This window comes from Scomber scombrus, chromosome 17, assembly GCF_963691925.1.
Source record: "Scomber scombrus chromosome 17, fScoSco1.1, whole genome shotgun sequence".
Classification (NCBI taxonomy): Eukaryota; Metazoa; Chordata; class Actinopteri; order Scombriformes; family Scombridae; genus Scomber; species Scomber scombrus.
In genome coordinates, this window is record NC_084986.1 from 22,321,350 (window position 1) to 22,343,376 (window position 22,027).

At 37.6% G+C, this 22,027-nt stretch overlaps 2 protein-coding genes across 2 annotated transcripts; both read right to left on the minus strand.

Moving 5' to 3' along the window:
- Positions 1-9,856: 9,856 nt before the first annotated feature.
- Positions 9,857-12,753, minus strand: LOC133997807 (serine/threonine-protein kinase/endoribonuclease ire-1-like). Its single transcript, XM_062437517.1, has 7 exons — positions 12,635-12,753; positions 11,828-12,359; positions 11,552-11,715; positions 11,272-11,477; positions 10,920-11,049; positions 10,730-10,836; positions 9,857-10,398 (listed from the first exon to the last, which is right to left on the minus strand). Exons 2-7 carry the CDS (start codon positions 12,339-12,341, stop codon positions 10,170-10,172), a joined length of 1,350 nt encoding a protein of 449 aa, XP_062293501.1. The 5' UTR covers positions 12,342-12,359; positions 12,635-12,753; the 3' UTR covers positions 9,857-10,169.
- Positions 12,754-14,546: 1,793 nt separating this feature from the next.
- Positions 14,547-16,496, minus strand: LOC133997386 (serine/threonine-protein kinase/endoribonuclease IRE1-like). Its single transcript, XM_062436962.1, has 4 exons — positions 16,109-16,496; positions 15,833-15,996; positions 15,000-15,747; positions 14,547-14,646 (listed from the first exon to the last, which is right to left on the minus strand). Exons 1-3 carry the CDS (start codon positions 16,494-16,496, stop codon positions 15,538-15,540), a joined length of 762 nt encoding a protein of 253 aa, XP_062292946.1. The 3' UTR covers positions 14,547-14,646; positions 15,000-15,537.
- Positions 16,497-22,027: the final 5,531 nt, after the last annotated feature.

The window sequence follows — 22,027 nt, forward strand, 5'->3', positions numbered from 1 at the left end:
AAATAGTCATCCATGTATGCGCCAATGCAAATAATAGTTACAGCCCCAGTTATTTGTATCACAAATTTGCCTCAGGAGGCTCATGTCTGTTGTCTTCTGCTGTCTTGCAGGTGTTTTTATATGTGGTTGTGTTTTCTCACTTTGCAGAATTTTTATTGTTGTCAATTTGAAGATTTTTTCTTCATTTGTGATTTTATACATTGCAATGTGTCGCGCTATCAGGGCCCCTGTAGATATCAGTCAGCTGTGGGTTATACTCGCCCACATCCTCCTTGAATGTTGATGATAAATAGCTTCCTTCCCACAGCAGCTATACTTTTGAACATTCATGTTGAACATACACAACATTTTTCGATATATAAGTATGTACTTGCTTCTGAGTATCTATAGTGAGGGAGTGCAGGTGTCTTACCTCAACATGTGAAGCCATAAACCTTCAGAGATATAACCATTTTTTGTACTACATATTCAAATGTTGCATCTGTTAATCTGTGTGGACGTGATATAACTTTCAAATACTTGTTAAGAAATTCTGATTGGTTGAAGTTGAAGTTGCACCTGTAGATTAGACCGCGGTGTACAGTTTAGTATCACATGTTTCTTTACTGCTCAGAGGTTAAGAGGAGCAGACAGGGGGTCCGGCTGATTCATTTATCACTGTATTATTGATGCCAGAGATCCAGTTGCAGCTGAACCCCCCTGCTAGGTGTAGCAAAGCCCAAAGCACACCTTTACCAGGGTGAAAGAACAAGCACATATTTTAGGTGGATATTAAAAGACCTGGTACATGACAGTTTCACCCTTGTGTGTAGGAAACGTTTCATGACCCAAATATCAAAACATATAATTGATTGTGTTTGATAATGTGTTAGAAATGTGTTTCTCAGAAGGTGACTTGAGGAATTATGGGTTATTTTTAATGTTTAATGACTAAAATTTGCAACTTGTCCATTTCAATCAATCCAGTGATCTAGAAAATGTCAAAAATATAGTAAAAAGGTCCAAATTCTGGTATCTTAAAGTAATGTCTTCAAATTGTTTGTTTTGTCCGAACAGTCCAAAAGTTTACGATAATTTAAAACCAAAAAAATTGCAGCAAGTCCCCACATTTGAGACGCCAGAACCAGAAAATGTTTGACTTTGAAGATTGTGTCAGAAAATACTGTGTTCACTCTCATTCTCAGAAAGCACAGCAGTCGACTATAAAATGAACCATCGGTAGTTGAAACTCATTTAAACGGTTACAAATAGAGAAAACAAACACCTCCTGTGGCACAGATTGTTTTGAACAAATGTAAATCAGTGCTAACCCACTTCCTCCCGCTGTATCAGCCATTTGCAGATGTACACTGAAGCTGTGTGTGTTTAGTCATCAGTGTCTGTGTACATAATTGACCCAGTTTGTTATAAAAGAAAAATTGTGACTTTAAATACTCTTAACGCTTCATCCAAATGTTCATATTCGTGCTGTATACTGGAGGTTAAATTTACTTGAAACTATACCTTTAAATGAAGTAAACATTCGTGCACATGAAAGTGTGTAACGTTCATATTCAGTGTTTCTGGAACAATGTGCAATGTAAGAAGTTATTGGACATTGATCTGGTGTTCTTTTTAAATATGAGAAGGTCTGTTAGGCCATAATTTAAGACATTAGAATATTGATGTTCAAGCTAAAATGTCAGGCAGTGAAGATTTGCTTTGTTGTCTATATTATTGACGGATTGCTCCTTTATATGTGAATCTCAATTTGCTGTTCATTTGGCCTGTGTAATGCAGCATTAGTCATCTCTACTGCCTCAAAATGTTCATGAATTATGATCAAAACCATTGCTGCAAGAAAAAGGATGAACATAAGTGGGCTGAATCATTTAGGAACAAATTATGATGACTTGATTGTGTATAGACATATTTGTTATATTAGTCAGTAAAATCACCTGTGTACATTTCCGTTCTGTGTCAGGGTCTGTAAAATATTGTATAAACCTGTGTGTGTGTGTGTGTATGTGCGCGTGAGAGTGTGAGGGCTGTGGGGGCGGGGAGGAGGAAGGAACTCGGATGCTGATGGAGAGAGAGGGGGGGATGGATGGATGGATGCAGGGATCCAAAGACAATCAGGAAGTGAGGAAACGACTGTGGAGGAGGTGGATAACTGAGCCTGTTTCCATGGTAACCTGCTAGTAAAAGGATGGGATGGGAGGAGGGGGTGGTGGTGGGGGTTGTATGTATGTATGTATGTATGTTACATGGTGGGCCAGTCGGGCTGAGCTCATGTCTGGCTGATTTAAAAGAAAAAAATTCAATAAAGACACAGTCACAGGCGCCTGTTGGTCAATCAGTCCAGTTTAATTCTCTCTGATCAATACGTAGAGATTTGTTTCAGCTTATTGTGTGTTTGTGTACACTCAGTCTAGGCATGTGAGGCTGCCTTGAAGAGCAATCATATTTCATTTATTAGAATCTCCATTAGCTTCACTGATTCAGCAGCTATTTGTCCTGGGGTCTATGCAACATGAAATATTTATATGATACAACTTCAGAATCATGTTACAATACAGCCCAGACCAGCTGCACACATCAGAAAATGCTCCAGTAAAAAAAAAAAAAAAAGACATTGTACAACAAGCTTTAATGAGTACCAACTCAAAGACTTCCATATATGCAAACACACACACTTAAACTGATGTTATAATTTGAAGGATAATTAAAAGAGCGAGACTCAGGAGTCCATTTAATAATAACAAAATTCCACCACAATGAGCTGCAAGTAGTAGCTATTTTCATTATAAATTAATTGCATTTAAAAAAAATATAAAATATCAAAAAATACTGAAAAATGCTTGTAACAATGTCCCAGAGCCTAAAGTAATGACTTGTTTTTATTTGTCAAACAGTTAAAATGTGGAAAACATTCCAATTACATCATTATACAACATGGAAAACTAAACATAGCACAAAAAGTAAGTAAGACATTTGTGTTTGGTAGATTATTTCTTTGTTGTAACAATGGCAATAAATCTTATACCGCTGGAAGGCCTGTTTATTTCCCTTTTTTTTTTTTTTTAAGCACAACAGCCTGGCAGCTCCTCCTCATGCTGGTCACCTGACTGGTCACACACTGCTGTGGGATGGCATCCCATTCTTCAACCAGCATTTGTCACAAGTTAGCCAATGTGGTTGTGTTGGTCACTCTGGCACGAACAGCACACCCAAACTGATCCCACAAGTGTTCAATGTGGTTGAGGTCATGACTGCTGGCAGGCCATTCCATCCTCTCCACTCCCAAATTCTGGAGGTAGTCTCTGATAAACCCCGCTCTGTGGGGGCGAGTGTTGTCATCTTGGAGGATAGAGTTCAGTCCCAGACTGTGGAGATATGGGATTATTGCCACTGGTTGCAGAATCTCATCTGGATATCTCTCTGCATTGAGAATGCCTCCAATGATGACAAGCCTCATTTTTCCAGTGAGGGAGATGCTGCCCTACACCATCACACTGCCTCCACCAAAGAAGGCAGAGAAGATTTGACACATTTGTCATGGGCGCAACCCACATACTCAGCTCTGCTATGTTTATTAAAGCACCATATTTATGATTTAAGTGATCAGTATTTGGCAGTCTGGCTACACCAAAAGATTAAAACTTAAAATAAGGTCTTCTCAAGGTATAAAGCTACTATGTGTATATTTTTCTTTCTCTCTGATTAATCTTAAGTCTCAAGTTTTTAGTCATAAAATGAAACACCTCAGGTGAACAAATGCGGTTTATGTTGGTTTCAAGACTATTCATCTCAACTTTGGATAAACTGGAGGGAGAGGTAGAAATGTTCCAAAATATCAGGAAAAAAGGAGGTAAAAAAAGAAGTAAAAACAAACAGATGTAAACACCAAGAGATAAAATATAGTTAAATAAAAATATTAAATGGCAAAAACAACAAAATATCCATAAACTTTCATAGTGTTTTGAAAAGAGAACACTATGCCTCAATGAGCATAGTGTTCCTAAATATTATATGAATCAAATATTCCGCCTGTGAGTCAAACAGCTGTCAGGTGTTTGACTAGCAGGTCTGACACACATACACACAGTCAGGATTAGTAACTTTACAGGTTTTGGATGCACTACACACTGATTTATGTGCAACACACGCACATATAATGGGGTCTGGCGGTGAGTCATAGGTGACACACAGCCAAAACACACAAACACGCACGCAGACATGCACATCTATAAATTCACTCATGCAATCTGAGTCTTATCAGCAGTTGACTTACGGGTATCAAAGATTTTTCTTCTTCTTCTTCACCCCCTGCCTGTCCACATTTAATATTTTATGACCAAAGAGCAGCTTTATTAGGACAGAACATTTGATTCAACCATTCAGCCAAGTTACCATCAGATGATAATAACAATATAGAATTCTGCTTTAAAACAAGTAGTGTTTGTGTTGACCTTGTTCCGTATATACCCTAATTCATCTGAGCAACCATCATATTTTAAATCCCTTTTTAGTCACTTGTATCAACTCTTGGATTATTCATTTTGTACAGCTGCAACCAGGTTCCCTGTTTCTCTCTTAATTATCAGATTATGCAACTGAATGCTGCACTGCTGTGCACAGAAGAGCATCCCAGCTGGGAAAAAGATTGGTTAGTGTTGTCTTACAACTGGTCACACTGTTTCAAAGCAGCATGGAGACCCAAGTCAGGAGTTGGTAACTGAGCTGATGCTGCCCTCTGCTGGAAAAGGAGACACATTCCTCATCATGAAAGATCTGTAGTAGTTTAAAGGTGAAGCTATTTTAATTAGTAAAATACAGAATCTCTCAAAGGAGTGGAGCACTTGCAACAGGATAAAAAACATGGGGAATATAACGTGCTAAAAACAACTTTGTCTTTCATATTAATCACAAGTTGTTGCCTCCAGTTGTACAGATTTATGTCTATGGTTGTGGTGTGTATGAGAAGCAACTATATGTATGTATTTTTTTAAAAGATCAATGCCTGTGTTTTCACTTAATTTTTTTTAAATATTTAATTAACCCAAAAATGTATATAGAGTATAAGAGATGTTTGATGGCTGATCTGTATTAACATAATTCCTGTTGTCTCATGGAGTTGAAGATGAAACACAGCAACACCTCTTGATGGACTGTTACAGAGCTCTGGTCAAAAATGCAAAGTTGTTAACAAGTTGTTAACCTGAGAGCACAAACTATAACCAGAGAGAACGAATGCAACAATAAACACCAAATGTTAAGAGTATGACTTGTGAACTGACAAGTTTACGTTAGCTTAGTTATTTTTAGCCTTCAACCCTGACAGCTCAAACCCATGCCGAATTCATCAAGTGGCTGTTTTTCCTTAATGGTTTCATGAGCTTTCGTTAGCTTACTGAAGTTTGCACTGCAAGCTTTACTCTAGTTGTCTTTAATGTCCAGCTATTCAGTGTTGTATGTATGTGTGTGTGTGTGTGTGTGTGTGTGTGTGTGTGTGTGTGTGTGTGTGTGTGTGTAGGAGTAGGATTTATAATCTATATTCCTTAGTTACAATGATACACTAGTCCACCTCTGACTGTTTCCATTTGTTTCTGTAGATTTGTGTGATTTGCATTTGCAGCCTCTGTGTTTGAGGATCTGCATCATCATGAGATTGTAGATAAGAGGGTTAGTGTTCATTTATGTTCTTGGACAGGTTTATGTATGTTGATTATGATGAAGATTGTTTTCTGTTTTATTGTTTTTCCCTCTTGCCTTTGGTCTGCTTTTTCCTTCTCACCTGCTCTGCATCATCCTCGTTAGCCCTGTACCACTCCCTGTCTTCCACAGCCAATCACCTTTTTTCCTGTTCTCCTGTTCCACCTGCATCTCACCCCCTCATCAGATTTTTCTTCAGTTTTTCTTGGAGCCTCTGTTGTGTTCTGCATTTGGGGCCATCTCCTACTGCTCTCATTACAATTATACCTATCAAATGAAACCCCACAATGATTACCATTTTATTTCCAGGTTACTTAGTTCAGAGGCATGTAGTGGTGGCTGTGTCCTCCCTTCATCTGTGCCGTGTGTTGCATAGGAAATAGATATGGGGAGACTTAAAGTCCATGTAAAGTAAGAATAAATATGTGTTCTGAGTTTGACATACCACAGAAAAGTGTGTTTTTAACCACCATGCCAAATTTGATTGATTAAAAAAATCGCCAAATATATGAAACTAGGCTTCAAAGTTGTGTAAAAATCAACCTCTTTCTCTTCTCCCAAATGCTGTTAGAGTGCCCGCCGAGTACGCTGAACAAGTGTCACCTGTCAATCAAAGTCACCACCTCTACCAGAAACATGGACGCTAGCTCGGTGGCTAACTCGCGGCTAACTGTAGACTGTAGTAGTAGTAGTAGTGTTAGATATTAACAATAACTGGCCACTAGGCAGGTTAACCACTGAAAAGAGCAGACTCAGGGTCTTATATAGTAGGGGAGGGACCATGGTCACGCGGGTATGCCACTATGTCACGGGGTAGCCCTTTTTTGCAGTCTGAGAAAATCAGGAAAAATGAGAGGGTGAGAAACAGTTTAAGGGCGCACTCACACTAGGGCCAGTTGTTCCGTACCGTGCTGAAGCAGGGATGTCCCCCCTCCCCTGTCCCTCGCTGGCCCGCACTCACACTACCTCAAACCCAAGTGTACTCAAGCATGGTTACCTCCGACACATTGCATTATTTGCCTTAATAATAATACAATAACACACAAAAAATGGTCGGATTGGGAACCCATATATGCATAATGTCTCCACGTTGCATTTAGTGTTGCACTAAATGACCAGGGCTCAGCTAGTGTTGCCTTTTTAAAAATCGTCAATTTCCCGGGATTCCCTGGAAAATTGGCCTCTTTTCCCGGGATTTAAAATGTCTTATGTTCGGGAAAAATATTAATTCCTAGTGCGCATGCGTGACCAAGTGTACCGTGCTCAAGCACACCTCTTCCAACCGTACCGTGCCAGGGAAGTGTACCGTACTCAAGCACGGTACACTTGCACTCACACTAGCCAAATAATCCGGATTTTAGGGGGCAAATGTGCTTGGGCACGGTACGATTGACTAGTGTGAGTACGCCCTAAGGCTCTATCTCCACAATTCAGTACTGCATAATTATCAGCCTTTTCACATGTTTTCTGTAACCATTTCCCAACATGTATAATATGTTTAGAAGTAAATCAATGAATTGACTTTACACAGACTTTAAGTGAAAGAGGGATCTTGTGCTTAAAGCGATGATTAGACCTAGCGTCATATGCACCATGAGGTCATTGTAATCACTGCCTCAGCCCTTTTTTTTCATTTGTTCGCAAAATAGTGGAGTTAGAGCCATCAGCCGAATAGCTTAGTACAGGCGCTAACGGCACCACCAGTGTATTTCGTAAATGACTCCACTAATAATGCCTGGATTGTTATCAAACTTCTACTGTAGTACAAATAGGGTCTTTACTCATAAATCGATGTATTGGAAAGTTTGTAAGTACACCAGGAGTTTATTAAAATAAACACTTACCTTACGAGATACACGAGTACTTACGAGTGGTTCCGTTAGCGCCTGTACTAAGCCATTCAGCTGATGGCTCTAACTCCACTATTTTGTGACCAAATGAAAAAAAGGGCTGAGGCGGTGATTAGATACACCTCATGGTGCATATGACGCTAGGTCGAAATTACGCCGAACCATCGCTTTAAGGGATTAAAAAAAAGTGAGGCCTAGATACATAAGAAAAACTATTACTGTGATAAATGATGACAGCAGTTTCCCTACAGTAGTACACCTGATCACTTGTCAAAGAATCAACAATAGTTATGCTCTACAGACCTGAATGGTGTACACTAATGTATGCTCAGTGTATTTTTCTCTTGAACTGACAGAACGTTATACAGGACTGATAAATGTAATACGTTTTCATAACTTCAAAAAGGAGACAATGCTGTGGTTGAGAAATGAAAGTGAGATCCACAAGTGTGTTGTTCTGTGGTTGCACTCGAAAAGAGGCTCTTAGCAAGGAAAAAATCCCCTTTTTAACAGGAAGAAAAACCTCAGGCAGAACTGGGCTCCAGGTGGGCAGCCATCTGCCTAGACCGGTTGGAGTTGGGGGAGAGGAGAGCGGCACAGTAACAAACAATCAACACTGAAAATAATAGGGGCGGAAATAGGAATCGGACATCCAAAACTCCACAAGGTCCTGACGTCAACACCCCTAGGTTTCCTGTGAGACTGGGGAGCAACCCATGAGTTCATATTAAATCTCATATTTTAGTAAAGTGGACACTAAAACAACTTAGGAATGACTCTGCACACTGACTGGCATAAATAAACAAAATATAAATGAAAAAAAATAACTTAAGCACACAAGAAAAATGTCTCCCAACCAGTCTAGTCTTTATAAAACGGAGAAAAGTGTTCTGCATACACACGTGAAGATCATTGACTTGGTGAAGAACTCACCTTGGCAAATCTTGACTTGAAGATGTTTGTCGGCTATCTGGACATAAATAAGAAGTGGATTTAAATAAGAAAATGGTTTCTGTCTCACGTCTATCATTTTCTGCTTAGCACTCAGCGACTACAACCTCATCTTTGATGGGGTGGTCCAGATGCCCGAGGATTTTTGACATCTTCCGCATTAAGTGGTTCTCGCACACTTCCATCATCCTCAACAGGGACTTGTTTAAGGAGAAGAAAAGTACTTTGGCGGGCATTCATTTGAAGAGACAGCAGTTTATATCCTGTGTCAGTTTGAAGACAAAATTACACAAAATGACACTAAGCAGATGTACACCCACTATACTTGTGCCATAGACATCAAGAATGCGCAGTTTGTGTTGGACGAGGTGACCGATGTCATCACCAAGGTCAACCTGTGGGGTGTCAGACTCCGCTAAATCAAATTGGAAATGGGGCGTTAATGTTTGGGAACGTGCTACACTGATCACTGTTGTTTATATGCTTGTTTCCACCTGCATTGTGCAAACACCCGCCCTACTTTGGCTCTGAACTTGATACTCACAGCCTAACCCTAACCACCTCACTCTTCATACCATAACCTAACCAATAAGGCCAACAAGCACAAGCCAATCACAGGCAGAGTAGGGTGGGTCTTTGCAGAATGCAGGTGGGAGAAAAAGTAAGGCTGACTTGAGAGATTTCACAAAGCAAGGCATACTGGCTTACAAATCCAGCCGACACATTTATAAACGTGCCTGCTATATGCACAAGAACCAAAGGAAACTGTCTGTTCATTAAATCTCTAACAGCTGTTTTCTGTTGCATCTTCTCATAGCTGTAAGCCTGAATTATATTGCTATTACTGCATATTTTAATTTTGAGTTGCAATCTAATAACATTTCCTCTTTTGCATGTGTGAATGTAATAACTTATGCATAGGAAAGAATTTGGTGTGAGCAGCTTTTTTTTTATATAACATAACCTGCTGGGTTTGACATTATTTAGCAACACAACTGTTTACATAGTTATATTGATTTGAATTACACCTCTTTCTGTTGGGTGAACAATATTTTTTTTACTTGAGAGATCACTACACATCAGTTTGTGAAGGCACATCCTGATTTTTCTGTTCAAATATGATATTAACTTAGTGGAGGTCAATATAGAAGCCTCCCTTCTTTTCAACGTTTTTTTTTGGATATAAGTGAAGAAACAAAAACACACAATCATGAAAATGAAAATAATAATAAGAATAGCTTGATATAGCCAGAGGTTTTCATTTTAATTAAGTAAAAGAATGAGCAGTCTTGAACAAGAAAATGCAAATGCAAATAGGATGATTGATTATTCATTTTATTTATGAATCAAATAAGCCACATTCTTAAAATGAAAAAGCATTTCTGCAAATGCATTTTAATTTTCTAATTTTACATTTCAAATTGAATTTTGGTATCTATTTTCTGGGGCATATTTTGAAAATTAAATCTCAAATGTCTTTTTATTTTTATTTTAGTCCTCCCCCTCCTCTCCTAATTGCAGCAGGCTTATGCTTCATGCTGTGCTCCGGGGACGAGGGACCTATTGTTACCCGACCCCCCCTTTCACACAGACTTCAGCATACTGCAGGTGAGATAGATGGGGATGATAGTCGTGTCCTATGGTGTGCAAATCAAAACAATAGTAGTGGTCAACTCATTGCAGCAGGGTAAATGGCATTGTAAAAACCTGCTGAGATTCTTGAATTGGGATGCTGAGATTCTCCTCAAAGGTTGCTGGAGGGGAATGGAAGGCATCTTCTGTTATAAACATTTGCTTCAGACGTGGATCCAAATTCCACCCTTGGCTTTTGGCAAATTTGTAAGCGCATCCAAAGAGAGGAGGGAACGCCAAGATCACATCAACTTTTTCAATGTGCTCTAGACTGTAAAGAGAAATAAAATTGTATTACAAACTAAATCTTTAAGTGTTAACATATTAATAATAACAGCAAAAGGGACTAAAGAAAGTTTTTTTGAAAAGTAAGTAAGGTATGTAAAAGTGCAAAGAAATCAGTAAAAATGAGGGGAAGATTTTTTTTAAATGTTTCTTATAGTGTTAAGAAAAAAAGTACAATAATCACTGTGAAAAAAATGTGTTTACTTCAACAAAAAGAATAGCAAGACAATCCGAAAATATGGGATGACCTTTGTTGTTTAGAGGGAGTTTATTCTTGCTATATTTAGGCAATTCATCCTTTTTTAAATTTAACTTACTAGTGCTCTTGGGCGTTTCGTATGAAGCGCAGTAATCCAAACGCATTGTCAGTGTAACAGGGCTCTTTCTTCTTGCCGTCCATCATCTTGACCAAGTCTGCTGGAAACTATAATGCCAAATGATAGTTGAGATTAAAAAACTGATAAAGTGGACTTCAGAAATACAAACTAGTGGGATTTTTAATATCACCTTATTTTTCCATCCTCTGAAGTATCCATCCGCTGCATATGCTTCCAGTGAAGAAATTGAGTCCTGGGATGCTTCTTTAAACATTGCCACCTCTTTCCTCTTTCCAATATTTATCAAGTACTCCAGTTTCCTGAAAAGTAATTGTACATTTAGGGCCTATGTTTTACAAAATATAAGCAACTCAAATATTTTTGTGATATCATATTGATTGAAAAATAGTATAATAAAATTACTATCGAACTATGTTATGGAGAAAACTCAGCAAAATGAAGAAAAAGTCTGAGAAAAAAATGATTGTAAGAAAACTGTTTAATTGATCTGAATTCATTGTAAATGATGAAAGAGACTTAACTTTATAGGGGAACAGAGGAAGGGATGGTTCAAGCAGTTTTGCACTCCAGGTCTGTTGTTTGGATTGTGGTCAGTCATCCACTCAATAAGGTCCTTAGCCAGCACACCTTTAAAATCCTGTTCCAAATTGTACTTCCTTTCATGAATACTGATATGAAATTGATGTTGTCCTCTGGAGAGGACATAATCAATCAGCATCCCGGCGCCCTTAAGAGAGAGCAGAACAGTTTAATCACTTACATGTAATCACTGATAAAAATTTGTACAGCAGAAAAACTAACCTGTATATCAGTGCTCCAGTTAAGCGGTCCGTTGTCTTCTCCGGTCAAAGTCTCGTTGGCCATCCAGTTTTTTGCTTCTGCGCGGCCTGTGTACAAGGTTGTTTCTTCATCAGGTGACCAGCGACATAAGCCAAAACCAGCCAACCGCACCCTTCTGGTAATATCTGCAAGATAATGAAGAGCAGAACCAGTGGGGAAAAAGACAGTTAACAAAATCAATTAAAATGTTGTTATACACTTTCAGAATTTAAATGTTTATTTATTAACTTGTCTTACCAATCCAAAAATTCTGTGGCTTGAGATCCCAGTGGAAAACTCTCTGATCATGAAGTACTTTCAGAGATTTGAGGATGGAGCGCACAATGTTATATAGCTGGTACTCTGGACAAACCCTGATGTATTCATCCAGCGTGTGTTCAAACAGTTGAACACAAAGATAACCAAACTGGTCATCCTCAACAAACTCAATATATCGTGTGATAAATGGATAATCTAACCCTGGAAGTCTCAGAATGTGTTCCTCATTCTTAAGACACTGATAGTTATTACATTTAGAAATTCTCTTAATAGCAACTTCAGTGCCATCATTTCTCAGACCCAAGAAGATTTCAGTGCCATCGATTCCCTTTGCGATGCAGAATTCGGCATTATTGATAAAATACATGCTTTCAAGCCATGTTATTTTAGCTTTATCAGCCCTATAAATCTTTTCAAATTTTTTTCTCCACCTGTTGCTCATTTTAACCCATCTGCGGTTGATGTTGGGGTTTGAGCTCACGACGTTACCCATCTTGTTGATTCAGACAGTCTGTGGAAAGACAAAAGCATATTTGATGCCATACAAAATATGTCAATGATTAGCAACAACATTGATTGTGATGCATTCTTTTTTGTGCAGTATCAGATTTAAAACAAAAACAAAAAAGTCCCTGTGTGTTCCTTTAGTAGCATGCTAAACTGAAAGCTAACTTCCTGAAAGCTGACTTCCTGAAAGTTACGGCAAGTGGATTACATAAAAAAATAGGACCTAAACAAATGCTATTCTCTGTATTAAAACTTGGAATGTAAAGTTAAATGCTTAACCTAGTTAAAGTATTTTCTTTGGTGAGTATTTTTCTGAATAGGTGCGTTTTCAGGCGGGATTTAAAACTGCTATCTGCACTTCAAAACTCGAGTGCCCGTCCACATCGCTTGTACGGTAAAGCGTGTGGGGCTTCATGGTGCATTCAAGTGCACCTCGTTGAGGCTTAATGGTGCATTAAAGTGCACCTCGTAAACGCAGAAGTTGCTTTTTATTCTTTCATTTTTTTGTAATACAGTCATCTGTCATAGTCTGCTTAGTCATATCATAAAAAATCATGTCCCCAGGTACATCTGTGTATATTTTGAAGTCCTTTGACTGTACCATTTTCTAATAATCCTAAAATAAAATCATACCCAATACACATTGTATGGCTTCATAAGCAGTTTTTAAAAATTCGTTAAAAATAATTATCAAATTGTTTTCTGCAAACTCCACTGCGTTCTTGTTCTACATCTCCCTAAGTAGCTCTGTGTATAGTTTGAAGTCATTTGACTGTACCATTTTCTAATAATCCTATGCTGAAATCATACCCAATACACATTGTATGGCTAAACAAGCAGTTTTTAAAAATGCATTTAAAATAATTATCAAATAGTTTTCTGCAAACTCCACTGCATTCTTTTTCTACATGTCCCCATGTATCTCTGTGTATAGTTTGAAGTCCTTTGACTGTACCATTTTCTAATAATCCTATGCTGAAATCATACCCAATACACATTGTATGGCTACATAAGCAGTTTTTAAAAATTCATTTAAAAAAATTATCAAATTGTTTTCCGCAAACTCCACTGCATTCTTGTTCTACATCTCCTTAAGTAGCTCTGTGTATATTTTGAAATCCTTTGACTGTACCATTTTCTAATAATCCTAAAATGAAATCATACCCAATACACATTGTATGGCTAAACAAGCAGTTTTTAAAAATTCATTTAAAATAATTATCAAATAGTTTTCTGGAAATAAGTGAAGAAACAAAAACACACAATCATGAAAATGAAAATAGTTTGATATAGCCAGAGGTTGTCATTATTTAGATATCATCAAAGCAGATGAAGTCATGTTTTTTTCTTTCCATTTAGATGAGTTCAAAATTGTATTCTTAAAGTTAAATCTGCATAGAAAATACCTCATGCTTCCTTTTGAGGTGTAACTGTCTGGTTGAGGGAGACCTTTGCTGGTAAATTAAGAGGGGGGCACTCATGATTAAAACTTGATGTGTACAAAGTTAAGCATGTGAGAAAAAAAAAATTAAGAATGGGTCGGCATTTCTCGTTAAACACATTTATTATCCTGACATGATAATAGCCAATGAACATAGATAGACAGCATATAGGGTTCATATTTTCCACTTGCCTCTGTTAGATCACATTTATGCATAAAAGTGCTATTGATCTTTTTAGCTTAGCAGTGTGTCAAAAGCAATCATATATCAATAAAATGCAACAATCAAACAAACTGTTGGCATATATGTAAATGAAATGGATTAACAGTCATCAGCAAATTAGAGGCATTTATCAGATATCAGGCATAAATGGTCCAAGTAGACGACAGATTTTGAAGCCAAGCAAGAGTGACAGATTTCCACTACCCAGAATTCGACTAGTCTTCCCCCTCCTCTCCTAATTGCAGCAGGCTTCTGCTTTATGCTGTGCTCCGGAGACGAGGGACCTATTGTTACCCGACCCCCCCTTTCACACAGACTTCAGCATACTGCAGGTGAGATAGATGGGGATGATAGTCGTGTCCTATGGTGTGCAAATCAAAACAATAGTAGTGGTCAACTCATTGCAGCAGGGTAAATGGCATTGTAAAAACCTGCTGAGATTCTTGAATTGGGATGCTGAGATTCTCCTCAGAGGTTGCTGGAGGGGAATGGAAGGCATCTTCTGTTATAAACATTTGCTTCAGACGTGGATCCAAATTCCACCCTTGGCTTTTGGCAAATTTGTAAGCGCATCCAAAGAGAGGAGGGAACGCCGAGATCACATCAACTTTTTCAATGTGCTCTGGACTGTAAAGAGAAATAAAATTGTATTACAAACAAAATCTTTGTATATTTATAATAAGCATTATAACAACAAAAGGGACTAAAGTTAGTTTTAAAAAAATTAAGTGAAGTAAGTAAAAGTGCAAAGAAATCAGCAAAAACAAGATGTATTATTGATTATTTGAAAAACCCTTGAAGGTGAATGGAAATTTGTTTTTAGTACTCCTATAATCACTGTGAAAACGTTTTATTCATTCAATAAAAAGAATAGGGAGAGAATCCGAAATATGGTATGACCTTTGTTGTTTAGAGGGAGTTTATTCTTGCTATATTAAGGCAATTCATCCTTTTTTTAAATTTAACTTAGTTTAACTTACTAGTGCTCTTGGGCGTTTCGTATGAAGCGCAGTAATCCAAACGCATTGTCAGTGTAACAGGGCTCTTTCTTCTTGCCGTCCATCATCTTGACCAAGTCTGCTGGAAACTATAATGCCAAATGATAGTGGAGATTATAAAACTGATAAAGTGGACTTCAGAAATACAAACTAGTGCGATTCTTAATAAAACCTGAATTTTCCATCCTATGAAGTATCCAACCGGAGCATATGCTTCCAGTGAAGAAATTGAGTCCTGGGAGGCTTGTTTAAACATTGCCACCTCTTTCATCTTTCCAATAATTATCAAGTACTCCCGTTTCCTGAAAAGAATTTGTACATTTAAGACCAACGTTTTACAAAAAATAAGCAACTCAAATATTTTTGTGATATCATATTGATTGAAAAATAGTATAATAAAATTACTATGGAACTATGTTATGGAGAAAACTCAGCAAATTGAAGAAAAAGTATGATTAAAAAATGATTGTAAAAAAACTGTTTAATTGATATGAATTGATTGTAAATGATGAAAGAGACTTCACTTTTTAGGGGACCAGAGGAAGGGATGGTTCAAGCAGTCTTGCACTCCAGGTCTGTTGTTTGGATTGTGGTCAGTCATCCACTCAATAAGGTCCTTAGCCAGCACACCTTCAAAATCCTGGTCCAAATTGTACTTCCTTTCATGAATACTGATATGAAATTGATGTTGTCCTCTGGAGAGGACATAATCAATCAGCATCCCGGCGCCCTTAAGAGGGAGCGGAACAGTTTTATTATTGGATGATTTTTTTCATGTAATCACGTATAAAAATGTGCACAGCAGAAAAACTAACCTGTATATCAGTGCTCCAGTTAAGCGGTCCGTTGTCTTCTCCGGTCAAAGTCCCGTTGGCCATCCAGTTTTTTGCTTCTGCGCGGCCTGTGTACAAGGTTGTTTCTTCATCAGGTGACCAGCGACATAAGCCAAAACCAGCCAACCGCACCCTTCTGGTAATATCTGCAAGATAATGAAGAGCAGAACCAGTGGGGAAAAAGACGGTTAACAAAATCAATTAAAATGTTGTTATACACTTTCAGAATTTAAATGTTCATTTATTAACTTGTCTTACCAATCCAAAAATTCTGTGGCTTGAGATCCCAGTGGAAAACTCTCTGATCATGAAGTACTTTCAGAGATTTGAGGATAGAGCGCACAATTTCATATAGCTGGTACTCTAGACAAACCCTGATGTATTCATCTAGTGTGTGTTCAAACAGTTGAACACAAAGATAACCAAACTGGTCATCCTCTACAAATTCAATATATCGTGTGATACATGGATAATCTAACCCTGGAAGTCTCAGAATGTGTTCCTCATTCTTAAGACACTGATAGTTGTTACATTTAGAAATTCTCTTAATAGCAACTTCAGTGCCATCATTTCTCAGACCCAAGAAGATTTCAGTGCCATCAATTCCCTTTGCGATGCAGAATTCGGCATTATTGATAAAATACATGCTTTCAAGCCATGTTATTTTAGCTTTATCAGCCCTAAAAATCTTTTCAAATTTTTTTCTCCACCTGTTGCTCATTTTAACCCATCTGCGGTTGATGTTGGTGTTTGAGCTCACGACGTTACCCATCTTGTTGATTCAGACAGTCTGTGGAAACAAAATATGTCAATGATTAGCAACAACATTGATTGTGATGCATTCTTTTTTGTGCAGTGTCAGATTTAAAACAAAAACAAAAAAGTCCCTGTGTGTTCCTTTAGTAGCATGCTAAACTGAAAGCTAACTTCCTGAAAGCCAACTTCCTGAAAGTTACGGCAAGTGAATTACATAAAAAAATAGGACCTAAACAAATGCTATTCTCTGTATTAAAACTTGGAATGTAAAGTTAAATGCTTAACCTAGTTAAAGTATTTTCTTTGGTGAGTATTTTTCTGAATAGGTGCGTTTTCAGGCGGGATTTAAAACTGCCGTCACGCTATCTACACTTCAAAACTCGAGTGCCCGTCCACATCGCTTGTACGGTAAAGCGTGTGGGGCTTCATGGTGCATTCAAGTGCACCTCGTTGAGGCTTAATGGTGCATTCAAGTGCACCTCGTAAACGCAGAAGTTGCTTTTTATTCTTTCATTTTTTTGTAATACAGTCATCTGTCATAGTCTGCATAGTCATATCATAAAAAATCATGTCCCCAGGTACATCTGTGTATATTTTGAAGTCCTTTGATTGTACCATTTTCTAATAATCCTATGCTGAAATCATACCCAATACACATTGTATGGCTTCATAAGCAGTTTTTTAAAATTAATTAAAAAAGATTATCAAATTGTTTTCTGCAAACTCCACTGGATTCTTGTTCTACATCTCCCTAAGTAGCTCTGTGTATAGTTTGAAGTCCTTTGACTGTACCATTTTCTAATAATCCTAAAATAAAATCATACCCAATACACATTGTATGGCTAAACAAGCAGTTTTTAAAAATTCATTTAAAATAATTATCAAATTGTTTTCTGCAAACTCCACTGCATTCTTGTTCTACATCTCCCTAAATAGCTCACGTCTATCATTTTCTGCTTAGCACTCAGCGACTACGACCTCATCTTTGTCGGGGTGGTCCAGATGCGCGATGATTTTTGACATCTTGTGCAGCAAGTGGTTCTCGCACACTTCCATCATCATCATCCTCAACAAGGACTTGTTTAAGGAGAAGAAAAGTACTTTGGTGGGCATTCATTTGAAGAGACAGCAGCTCAGTCAGTTTGAAGACAAAATTACACAAAATGACACTAACCAGATGTACACCCACTATACTTGTGCCATAGACATCAAGAATGCGCAGTTTGTGTTGGACGAGGTGACCAATGTCATCACCAAGGTCAACCTGTGGGGTGTCAGACTCCGCTAAATCGAATTAGAAATGGGGCGTTAATGTTTGGGAACGTGCTACACTGATCACTGTTGTTTATATGCTTGTTTCCACCTGCATTGTGCAAACACCCGCCCTACTTTGGCTCTGAACTTGATACTCACAGCCTAACCCTAACCACCTCACTCTTCATACCGAAACCTAACCAATAAGGCCAACAAGCACAAGCCAATCACAGGCAGAGTAGGGTGGGTCTTTGCAGAATGCAGGTGGGAGAAAAAGTAAGGCTGACTTGAGAGATTTCACAAAGCAAGGCATACTGGCATACAAATCCAGCCGACACATTTATAAACATGCCTGCTATATGCACAAGAACCAAATGAAACTGTCTGTTCATTAAATCTCTAACAGCTGTTTTCTGTTGCATCTCCTCATAGCTGTAAGCCTGAATTATATTATATATTATATTAATTTTGAGTTGCAATCTAATAACATTTCCTCTTTTGCATCTGTGAATGTAATAACTTATGCATAGGAAAGAATTTTGTGTGAGCAGCTTTTGTTTATATAACATAACCTGCTGGGTTTGACATTATTTAGCAACACAGCTGTTTACATAGTTATATTGATTTGAATTACACCTCTTTGTGTTGAGTGAACAATATTTTTTATACTTGAGATATCACTACATGTCAGTTTGTGAAGGCACATCCTGATTTTTCTGTACAAATATGATATTAACTTAGTGGAGGTCAATATAGAAGCCTCCCTTCTTTTCAAAGTTTTTTGGATATAAGTGAAGAAACAAAAACACACAATCATGAAAATGAAAATAATAATAAGAATAGCTTGATATAGCCAGAGGTTTTCATTTTAATTAAGTAAAAGAATGAGCAGTCTTGAACAAGAAAATGCAAATGCAAATAGGATGATTTTATTTATGAGTCAAATAATGCAGCTACATTCTTAAAATGAAAAGGCATTTCTGCAAATGCATTTGGTGCAAATTAAAACAATAGTAGTGGTCAACTCATTGCAGCGGGGTAAATGGAATTGTAGAAACCTGCTGATATTCTTGAATTGGGATGCAGAGATTCTCCTCAGAGGTTGCTGGAGGGGAATGGAAGGCATCTTCTGTTATAAACATTTGCTTCAGACGTGGATCCGAATTCCACCCTTGGCTTTTGGCAAATTTGTAAGCGCATCCAAAGAGAGGAGGGAACGCCGAGATCACATCAACTTTTTCAATGTGCTCTAGACTGTAAAGGGAAATAAAATTGTATTACAAACAAAATCTTTAAGCGTTAACATATTAATAATATCAACAAAGGGGACTAAAGAAAGTTTTTTTTAAAGTAAGTAAGGTATGTAAAAGTGCAAAGAAATCAGTAAACATGAGGGGAAGATTTTTAAAAATCCTTGAAGGTGAATGGAAACTTGTCTTACAGTGTTAAGAAAAAAAGAACAATAATCACTGTGAAAAAATGTGTTTACTTCAAAAAAAGAATAGCAAGACAATCCGAAAATATGGTATAACCTTTGTTGTTTAGAGGGAGCTTATTCTTGCTATATTAAGGCAATTCATCCTTTTTTTAAATTTAACTTAGTTTAACTTACTAGTGCTCTTGGGCGTTTCGTATGAAGCGCAGTAATCCAAACGCATTGTCAGTGTAACAGGGCTCTTTCTTCTTGCCATCCAGCATCTTGACCAAGTCCTCTGGAAACTATAATGCCAAATGATAGTTGAGATTATAAAACTGATAAAGTGGACTTCAGAAATACAAACTAGTGGGATTTTTAATATCACCTTAATTTTCCATCCTCTGAAGAATTCAACCGGAGCATATGCTTCCAGTGAAGAAATTGAGTCCTGGGAAGCTTCTTTATATATTTCCACCTCTTTCATCTTTCCAATATTTATCAAGTACTCCCGTTTCCTGAAAAGTAATTGTACATTTAGGGCCGATGTTTTACAAAACATAAGCAACTCAAATATCATATTGATTGAAAAATAGTATAATAAAATTACTATGGAACTATGTTATGGAGAAAACTCAGCAAATTGAAGAAAAAGTATGATTAAAAAATGATTGTAAAAAAACTGTTTAATTGATATGAATTGATTGTAAATGATGAAAGAGACTTAACTTTATAGGGGACCAGAGGAAGGGATGGTTCAAGCAGTCTTGCACTCCAGGTCTGTTGTTTGGATTGTGGTCAGTCATCCACTCAATAAGGTCCTTAGCCAGCACACCTTCAAAATCCTGGTCCAAATTGTACTTCCTTTTATGAATACTGATATGAAATTGATGTTGTCCTCTGGAGAGAACATAATCAATCAGCATCCCGGCGCCCTTAAGAGGGAGCAGAACAGTTTTATTATTAGATTGGATTATTGGATTTTTTTCATGTAATCACTTATACATACACATAAAAATGTGCACAGCAGAAAAACTAACCTGTATATCAGTGCTCCAGTTAAGCGGTCCGTTGTCTTCTCCGGTCAAAGTCTCGTTGGCCATCCAGTTTTTTGCTTCTGCGCGGCCTGTGTACAAGGTTGTTTCTTCATCAGGTGACCAGCGAAATAAGCCAAAACCAGCCAACCGTACCCTTCCGGTAATATCTGCAAGATAATGAAGAGCAGAACCAGTGGGGAAAAAGACGGTTAACAAAATCAATTAAAATGTTGTTATACACTTTCAGAATTTCAATGTTTATTTATCAACTTGTCTTACCAATCCAAAAATTCTGTGGCTTGAGATCCCAGTGGAAAATTCCTTGATCATGAAGTACTTTCAGAGATTCGAGGATAGAGCGCACAATTTCATATCGCTGGTACTCTAGACAAACCCTGATGTATTCATCCAGTGTGTGTTCAAACAGTTGAACACAAAGATAACCAAACTGGTCATCCTCTACAAATTCAATATATCGTGTGATACACGGATAATCTAACCCTGGAAGTCTCAGAATGTGTTCCTCATTCTTAAGACACTGATAGTTGTTACATTTAGAAATTCTCTTAATAGCAACTTCAGTGCCATCATTTCTCAGACCCAAGAAGATTTCAGTGCCATCAATTCCCTTTGCGATGCAGAATTCAGCATTATTGATAAAATACATGCTTTCAAGCCATGTTATTTTAGCTTTATCAGCCCTAAAAATCTTTTCAAATTTTTTTCTCCACCTGTTGCTCATTTTAACCCATCTGCGGTTGATGTTGGGGTTTGAGCTCACGACGTTACCCATCTTGTTGATTGAGACAGTCTGTGGAAAGACAAAAGCATATTTGATGCCATACAAAATATGTCAATGATTAGCAACAACATTGATTGTGATGCATTCTTTTTTGTGCAGTGTCAGATTTAAAACAAAAACAAAAAAGTCCCTGTGTGTTCCTTTAGCAGCATGCTAAACTGAAAGCTAACTTCCTGAAAGTTACGGCAAGTGGATTACATAAAAAAATAGGACCTAAACAAATGCTATTCTCTGTATTAAAACTTGGAATGTAAAGTTAAATTACCTGCTTAACTTAGTTGAAGTATTTTCTTTGGCACAGCGCTGAATGCTTTAATACTCAAACAGGTAGCGAACACACCTTACCTGTATGTCTCCGCTGTTGCTAGAAGGTTCTACTTCCGCGTTTATGGTTCATTTAAATATTCAGTGTTTCACGTGACATGTTTGGACCTATCACTGTTGTCGTTGCCAGAAAATAAATATAAATCAACTTGGAGTGCTTTGGTAGCCTAGTAGTTACTGGTTTTACAACATTCTATTTAATCACACGGAACGTCAGCACAGATAATGAAACATAACAGGATATGAGGCCCAAGGGATAGGATACATTGATGAGCAACAACACCTATTTCATTCTGAATTCCACCAAATGAAAGTAAAACTAAATTAATGCAGTAAAGTAAGCAGTAAGTGAGCAGAAAGTATATCTCTATACACCTCAGAATTCATCGGGCTGCTTCTGTCACATCCTCAATAAACACTAATGACCTATTGCCGTTAGAAGCCGTGCATGCCTAAAAACATCACACGCCTCCACCTTGTTTTACAGATAATGTGGTATGCTTTGGGATTTCCAAGCCTTGTCCACACTTTTTTCTTCCCATCATTCTGGTACAGGTTGATCAGAGTTACATCTGTTCAAAGACTGCTGT